This window comes from Macadamia integrifolia, chromosome 8 (assembly GCF_013358625.1).
Source record: "Macadamia integrifolia cultivar HAES 741 chromosome 8, SCU_Mint_v3, whole genome shotgun sequence".
Classification (NCBI taxonomy): domain Eukaryota; kingdom Viridiplantae; phylum Streptophyta; class Magnoliopsida; order Proteales; family Proteaceae; genus Macadamia; species Macadamia integrifolia.
The window spans coordinates 31,822,638-31,831,341 of record NC_056564.1 but is presented as its reverse complement, the minus strand read 5'-3'; the positions used below and the strand labels follow the sequence as shown (position 1 = coordinate 31,831,341).

At 39.1% G+C, this 8,704-nt stretch overlaps 1 protein-coding gene across 7 annotated transcripts in view; it reads left to right on the top strand.

Moving 5' to 3' along the window:
- The first annotated feature begins 909 nt into the window (after positions 1-909).
- The window catches only part of LOC122087738 (probable helicase CHR10), a 49,072-nt gene continuing 41,277 nt past the window's right edge, over positions 910-8,704 (top strand). For 2 of the 7 annotated variants that reach the window (XM_042656969.1, XM_042656967.1), the window contains exons 1-6: positions 916-1,297; positions 1,376-1,383; positions 2,767-2,845; positions 2,983-3,143; positions 3,351-3,485; positions 3,701-3,881. In XM_042656969.1, coding sequence (XP_042512903.1) covers positions 1,111-1,297; positions 1,376-1,383; positions 2,767-2,845; positions 2,983-3,143; positions 3,351-3,485; positions 3,701-3,881 — 751 coding nt within the window. In that variant the 5' untranslated portion in view covers positions 916-1,110. Of the gene's footprint in view, positions 1,298-1,375; positions 1,384-2,766; positions 2,846-2,982; positions 3,144-3,350; positions 3,486-3,700; positions 3,882-8,704 lie in introns of all 7 variants that reach the window. The other 5 variants (XM_042656974.1, XM_042656973.1, XM_042656970.1 and 2 more) reach the window with 5 other exon arrangements.

The window sequence follows — 8,704 nt, the reverse complement described above, 5'->3', positions numbered from 1 at the left end:
GGATGGCTCGTTATATAAATAGGTAGTACACGGTGCAAAGGGTAAGCCCGACAGACCTCCCGATCAACCTAGCTAATTTACAAGCCCGAGCCGAACTGACATGTTTAGCTCACCCATTTATATAGGTATTTTGATTTTTTGGGGATAAAATAGGATATATATTGATATTCTTATCAATTATCTACGGTAATCAAGTGTAACATCTTTTCAAAATTGTTGATAATTTAACAAAATAAATTAAAGTATATTAAATCTAAGAAAATTAAAGATTCTTTAAGACCCGTTTAAGGTTTTATTAATACATTATCCCGTTTAAGGCCCAATTAACCCGATTAAAGACCGGAATCCAATCGAGATCAACTCATTCTTTAAATAGGTAGGTCATGGTCCGAAGACATAGGCCCGCCTGGTCACGAGGACATAGGCCTGCCAGGCCCGATGGAGACCAGCCCATCCTGACCGATTGACACCCCTACTCCCATATGTTGGGGTGCTTGTTTGAATCTTTCTAGCTGTCGGATGCTTGATTGTATAGAAAAGTAAGGGTGTCAGCTTGTGTCAACTTGTACTAAACCAAAAATCGAACCTAATACCTTACCAAATTACCAGTACTGAATCATACCGAATTAATTCGATATGATATTGATATGAGATTTCTGTACCAAGGCACTATTCGGTACGGCATTGATATGGGACATGACATAAAAAAACACACTATACCAAATCGATATTATACTAAATACCGATACCAAATATCGAACCTAACAAATTTGGTATGACGTCAATATGAGGTTCCTGTATCAAATCGTTATTTGGTGCGGTATTGATATGGGGTATGACTTGTATCATACTGATACTGTACCGAATTGACACCCTTGGAATACTATAGAGGAATCCTTTTATGGAGGAGTACACCAATGTGGTTGTATCATACATCTGAGGGCAGTGATGTTATTTCAGGACATTCTTCCCTCCCTTCCTCTTCAACCCCTCACCACCTCAACCATTCTCTCTCTGTTAGTCTCCATGTACTGCAACAAATAGAGTTTTTGAACCAGTCGGTATAGCTCCTTCTTCGTTCTACGAAACCGCGAAGAACAACGAGAGGAGATGAGTTACGGGCAGAGGCTCAAAGCAGCGGCAGAGCTCGTTCTGTTAACTGATCGACGAGTCGGCGACGAGTCCCCTCCTTTAAACAGTGCTGAATTTGGGGTCACGGCGTCGCTGAAACCTCACCAGGTTGAAGGCGTCTCATGGTTGATTCGAAGATACACTCTTGGCGTCAACGTCATTCTTGGTAGGGTTTTGTATCATTTCTCATTATTCTTTTCAAATTTGTATTCAACGTATTTATACAGTTTTGGTACATTTGCAGGAGACGAGGTACTTTGACCCTACTCTGTTAAGTGTCGGTAACAAATCTTTTGATTTGAATAATTGTTCACTTGTTCAATGTTTTGTAATGCTGCAACTAACCTAGAATTTACTACTCATTTTTACATAATTGTCAAGCATAAAAGCAATTTCAATCAATAAATGGTGGATATTTGATTAGAGTAGAAGCAATATTGTCTTTTCACCTAAAAAAAAAAAAAAGGAAGCAGCATTGTCTGAGTGAAATTGAGTAAATTCATGTATACGGTGAAGGTAATATACATCATTCTATTATAATCTTCATCATCATTATCATCGCTGTCATGATAGGGTAGTCTTAGCCTATATGCCTACAATACCAACGGTTTCATGAGATTCATAGAAGATTCTTAGGGAAATAAATTGATCAAGTTGATGATCCTAAGCATTTGTGTAGTTGTCTTCTTGTTCATGGACAAACTGGTAATTTTCAGTAGTTCTGAACTTCTGTGAAAAGTTTATTTATTCAAGATTGTAAAAGTAAGGTTGGTGTGATATGCAATGTGGCTGATTGATGAAATGGTTGGGGATAAAAATTCTGAGTACCACTTGACAAACTTACGAGCTTAAGTAGTGATAAAACTTGTCAAAGGCAGTCATCGATTGTGTTATCCTATATGGTATCGAAAAAGTAGCTGATTGTTGATGCGTTAGGTTTTGAAATTTTCCCGAGTTTATATTTATTTCTCTGAGACAATTAAGATGCATTTGAAGAAAGTTGCCTTGATCTGATATTAGTTATCTGAGAAGGAATGAGGCAAATATTGGAACAATAATGTGTGAGAAACTAAAAATCAATATTTCTAGACCTGCATCATTAAGGCTGTCTGGTTGGACATAGAAGGTTCCAATGTAAAATGTTGTAAGAAGCAAGGCTAATAGTGTAGCACAAAGTAGTACGTTGTAGATAGTATTTGAAAAAGTAAAATAGTTTTCTTTGCGCTGTTTTTCTACAGAAATATAAGTAAACTAGTTTAAATTTTGAGTTACTTAAAATATAAATGTTGGCATTAGTTGGAAAATTTCCATTTTGTTTTCGTTTCAGGAGTTCACAACATTTTACATCGAACCAGATGTAGCCTTAATGAATCAATCACCTTTACTTTTTCCGTTGATAGTGATTTTCCCTTATACTTGATCACAATTAATTCTTCTCTTCCAAAAAAAAAAAACTCTAAATTATGAAGGAATGTCAATTAATTATCAGGATTCTTTGAGGGAAAAGAACAGAAAAAACTCTATAGTTTCCATCAAACTTGATCATGTCATGTGTTTTTGTTATCTCTTGGCTACCATTCCATCTTATTTTCTTAAAGTTCTATAATATCTTGAAGCTGAATGAGTTGTTGGCAGATGGGTCTTGGGAAGACTCTGCAAGCTATTTCTTTCTTGAGTTATTTGAAAGCTCGTCAGCTTTCAACTGGGCCGTTTTGTGAGTTGAAAGCTTTCGCCCCTTTAGATTTACCATGTTTTCCCCCTCTTCCTAACCTATCTTTGTTTTGAGATTGAAAGTGTGTTGTATTGTTTTTTGTGTTTTCGCAATTGCTGATTTTCATTTTATTTCTGCAGTGGTGTTATGCCCCTTAAGTGTTATTGATGGTTGGATATCAGAAATTGCCAACTTCTGCCCAAAACTAAGGGTTCTTAGGTATATTGGAGACAAACTAACCCGATGCAGTCTACGTAGGACAATGTATGAGCATGTAAAGCAGCAGTCCTTACCGTCTGGTGTAAGTCTTTAAACTTCATTTGTGGTTCTTAAATGACATATCATGAGTGCCTTCCTAATATCATAATATATTGACATTCTCATTTTGTTCGATATGGATTTGCTTCTTAAGATTTGATTGTAGAATTCAATATATAACATTATATAGTTTTCTCTCGTGCTACTACTAATCAGGTTTGATGATTGTTTATTTTGGAGGTATTAACAGTTACAGCCAGCATTACCTTTTGACATACTTCTGACAACATATGACGTAGTATTGATGGATCAAGATTTTCTTTCTCAAATTCCGTGGCACTATGCAGTAATTGACGAAGCTCAGCGGCTTAAAAATCCTTCCAGTGTATGTCCTAAGAAGATATCCAATTATCTGATATATTCACGAACTTTGATTTTCTGATAATCTTCTCATTTACTGTTGAACTTTGGTTTCTGTTAATCTTCTCATTTATTGTCCTCAACTTTCCTTAGAAGCAAAATTTTTAGGTCAGAGAAATTACTTGTCATTAATTTTCTCTTGATACTTATTGGAGGTTTATACTTTTTAAACATTTGCAGGTCTTATACAATGTTCTTGAACAACATTTTGTAATGCCTAGGCGGTTATTGATGACAGGCACTCCCATCCAAAATAACCTTTCTGAACTCTGGGCTCTAATGCATTTCTGTATGCCTTCAGTCTTTGGGACGCTGGATCAGTTTCTGACCGCCTTCAAGGCAGCTGGAGATCCATCTGCAGGTTTTCTTCTGACCTTCCTAGAGTCAGCTGTTGCTTGCCTGGTGATTCTAATTGTGTTATAGTGTTCCATGTAACATGTTTCATTTTCTACTTGGGGTTGGCTGCACAAATTCTATTTTACCATTGCACATTGGTGAGGAAATTTTATTGAGGAAAAAGAGAGTACAAAGACAGTAATGTGGAGTAAACCCGAATCAGGAAAATCCAGTGGGAGATCACCTCAAACAGGATCATAATTAGAACATAGTAAACTCGTGATAGCTGCCTCCTTTCCATGTCATAGTAAACTCATTGTCAATGGCATATCCAATCTCAGGCTCCACCTGATGAAGCAAATTGATGCAATTGACGGGTATGCTCGGTATGACCCTCATCGAAATTCTTAGAAGTTATCGTTTAAGGGGTTCACGGCACTGTGCACTTGAACAGTATTCATGGGGTACTGTTCACATGAGCATTCGTGAGCAATAAATTTATATATATTTTTTTTCCTTGTTACATCCTTTATGCCCTTGTCAGGGTTTTGTCATGATTATATTGAATGAAGTAGGCAGTCTCAACCACAATATTGTGACTCTCAAGAGTTACAACAATTTCTCTCGCCTCTTTCTCCTTCCTCCTTTTCTTCTTCTTTTATTATTTACAAGAATGATGTCTCTCATTTAGAGTTAGATCTAAAAATGTTGCTTGTTAGAGCAAACACCAACAAATACGAAAATAAACAAACATAGATTCGCACAACACAGAGATTTAATGAGGTTCACACACCGATGTGGTGTGCTATGTCCACAGGTGAAGAAGAAGATGTTTCACTACTGTGGAAGAGAAGTTATAATGGAGATCGCTTAAATACACCCAAACTGCGGCAAGAAAACTCATCCAGAAACCCTAGCTCGAAAAAACCCCAAAAGACACATTAGATACTCCTCCAAATCGTAAGTCAATCCATTGGGTCATGGTCGGTGGGGCCCAACCCCTCTGCTACCATCACAGATCTCAGAAAAAATCTCATTCGGGTTGCCATCAAAATATGTGGAGCGGGTCATTATTCAAAACAGGTCAAGAATTCCAGGCAAACATAACATTGCTAATGGATATGTTTGGCGGTAACTTAAGTATGTAGGCATTGGGTACAATTCACTATAGAAAGGACATATGATGCACATAAAGGTCAGGGTTGATGTGTTTGCATTCATCTCATTGAATCGTTGTGCAGTCATGTCTTGGTTGACCCTTCCATTTGACAAAGAAAGAGTGATAGTGATGGAGGGCCTTAGGGAAGAAAGGGAATGTTAGAGTAAGGAGGGGTAAGGAAGGGAATCACACAATCACATATTGCATAGATCCAACCAATATCATTCAATAATAAAAAAACACTCGCCATTGTCCATTGGTTACAACCAATATATAGGAAAGTAAAGACATAAAATTTGAAACTTAATTGAAATAGTAACTAGCCTAAACTAGGAAACAACCATAAAAGGAAACCAATGCAAGGAAATAAATCCTAAATCCTACCTTCAAATCTGGAAAATAAAAGGTATGAAATAAAAGACAAGTAATTGCTAATTTTATTTCCAACCCTTATTGGACCATAACCCTTGGCTGGACCCGTTCTTCTTAGCCGTTGGCTTCCAAAGCCGGTCATGCTGGTCCAACCAGGTAAGTGCAACTGTATCTGCATCAACTTTCCTCCTCTGAAAAGAACTCGACTCCGTCGAGTTTAGGAAAAGGACCTAGGAGACCGTCTGAAGGAATACGCTGAATAAGGAACGATCCCACCATCTTCTTGAGCTTAATTTCAGGGAGATCTTTGGAAGGATGAAACTCCATAGTCTTGTTGGCATGCTTGAAAGCATAGGTGTTGGCATAGCCACAATGCTGTACTTTCTTGTCAAACAACCAAGGTCGACCAAGAAGAATATGGCACACCTTCAGAGGGAGGACGTCACATTGGACTGTATCCTTAAATCCACCAATAGAATATGTGACCAAACACTTATATGTGATCTTGAGATTGGTGTTGTTCACCCAAGCAACCTTGTAGGGATTTGAATGTGGCTCTGTCTTCAATCCTAGCTTACGAACGTCTTCAGATCAACATTAGTGCAACTACCTCCATCAATGACCAAGGTTAACAACTGGTCATTGCACTTCACACGAGTCTGAAAAATAATACTGCGGCACTAATCTTCATTGTCAGTGACTTTCTAAGTGATCAACTTATGACGAATGACATAAAAGGGATGTTGGTCCTCATCACTATGAGTGTCATTGACTTCACCTGGTGCACGCTTTTCTCCTAAATAAACTGTGTCAGAACCAAGTTGCTCTTCAGAAATATATGGTATTGGAGAATCCTTATCAATAAAAGCAACAAACAGCTGGGACATTGAGCACTGATATGTCTAAAACCATTGCACGAGTAGCACTGAACTGTAAACTTTGTTGCATCAGAAGGTTTATCTGACCCACGCTGAGGGGGTGAGTATGGATGAATAAGCCGTGAAGATGACATTTTAGAAGCATGGCTAGGTGGAGAATACGGTCGACTAGGTCGTGAAGAGCCCATAATGTAGCACTAGCCTGTAGTTTGCTAGATGACCTTTCCTGGGTAGGAAGGCTGTTGCGGAATGGAACTAGTACTTCAATTGTATGGGGGTTTCAGACTTTTCTCAACCTGATACGCTACTTGCACGACATCTTCCATTATAAGTAGTCGATTAGAGGCAAGGGCAGCACTAAGTTGAGGGTGCAAACCATTACGAAATTGTGCCACCAATACTTCTTCATCCCACTCAAAATCAGAACGAGTGACCGAATAATAAAATCTAGCAACATATTATTCAACGGTCAAATTCTCCTGTCTCAACTGTGCAAACTTGAGATGCATGCGTTGCTTGTAATCAGGAGGTAAGAATCTCCGGTTCATAACTTCATGCATTTCAACCCAGTAGTGACTAAACCAATGCCTCGGGTTCGATTTTGTTGTTGCTTGACCCACCAGACTCGAGCCGTTCCTTTCAGTTTAGCTTTTGTAAATAGGATCTTTCGAGCCTCAGTCAACTTGAACCATCTGAAGAATGTCTCTAAGCTGTGAATCCAGAAAAGGTGCAATTTTGGATTGTTATCTACATAAAAATCATGGACATCCAATTTTGCTGCTCGTTCTGCTCCATCATCGTATCGACCAATTCCATATGGTGGTGGAGGTGGTGGTGGTGGCAGTGATAGTGACGGATCCCATGGAGTGGTGTTGGAAGAATCCCCAGACTAGATAGGTTTGGGTTACCAACAGACGAGAGACAGGGGAGGTCTCCCACTTGGAGAGAGAAACCAACAGTGGAGTTCTCTCCTGATCGAACCAAGGGAGTTGGTGACGCCTGCACTGCAACAAAAGGAAATCAACGAGATTTCCACTTGGATAGAGAAACCAGCAGTGGAGTTCTCTCCTGATCGAACCAAGGGAGTCGGTGCTGCCTACGCTGCAACAATGGGAACTCAACGAGATTTCAGGGAGAGGAGTTCCAGGGACTGGCGGCAATGATTTGAGCCAGCATTGGGAGTCAGCTTCGACCAAGGAGCGTGACTCGCAATGGGACTTTGTAGGTACGTCCTTTCTCTCTCTTCTCATCTTCTCTTATTTTGTTGTTTTCTGGTTCTATCGTCTCTCTCTGCTGTTTTGTTTTGTTTTGTTTTTTTTCTTTCATTTTTGGCTTGCTGATTCTCACTCTGTCGTCTCTGCTTCACCTCCCTTTTTTTTGTTGTTGGAGCCCTAGTGATAGGGATTCGACATGGGTTTTGGGAAAGAAACGGAAGTGGTTGGGTTGGGTCGGGTCGACTCCTCTGTGTTGAACAGAGACGATTTTTTTTTTCACAGGGTTGGGACGGGTTATGATGGGGAAGGGAAAAGGAGATGGTTGCTTCAGCAAGCTTAGGGAGGTGGGTTTACTTCTTGCTATAGTAAAACAGTAAAGGAAAAAGAGGTGTAGGGAGAGGAAGAGAATGAGATTAAATTTTTTTCCCCTCTGGTTAGCTCTCAGCAGGGCAAAGAGAATGCTGGGGTAGGAAAAAAAAAGAGATGAATGGGTGAAGGAATGGGGATCCTTCGGCTTTGATGTCAAGTTGATGGATGGCCTTAGGGAAGTAAGGAGGGGGAAGGAAGGGAATCACACAATCACATATTGCACAGGTCCAACCAATTTCATTCAATAATAAAAAAACACTCTCCATTGTCCATCGGTTATGGATAATATATAGGAAAGTAAAGACAGAAATAATAATTAGCCTAAACTAGGAAACAACCATAAAAGGAAACCAATGCAAGGAAATAAATCCTAAATCCTACCTTCAAATCTGGAAAATAAAAGGCATGAAATAAAATACAAGTAATTGCTAATTTTATTTTCAACCCTTGTTGGACCGAAACCCTGGGTTGGACCGGTTCTTCTTGGCCCTTGGCTTCCAAAGCCGGTCATGCTGGTCCAATCAGGTAAGTGCAACTGTATCTGCATCAGATTGCTGCCTCTTCCATGTTATATTAAACTTGTTGTCGACGACGTCTTTAATCTTATCCTCATCTGGTAATGCAAATTGAGGCCAAGGGTATGCTCGGTATCACCCTCATGAGAATGATGTTCCTCAGGCTGTGTTTGGTAGCCAAAAGAAGAAAAGAAAAGAAAAAGTACAAAAATTATACAATTTTCTTGGTTTGAGAAATTCTCATTGTGTTTTGGTATGTCCTAAACCAAGGGAAGATCTTTTTTTTTTTTATTTTTATATTTTAAAATTCACCATGGGAATGGTGAAGTTTTCTTCTCTTG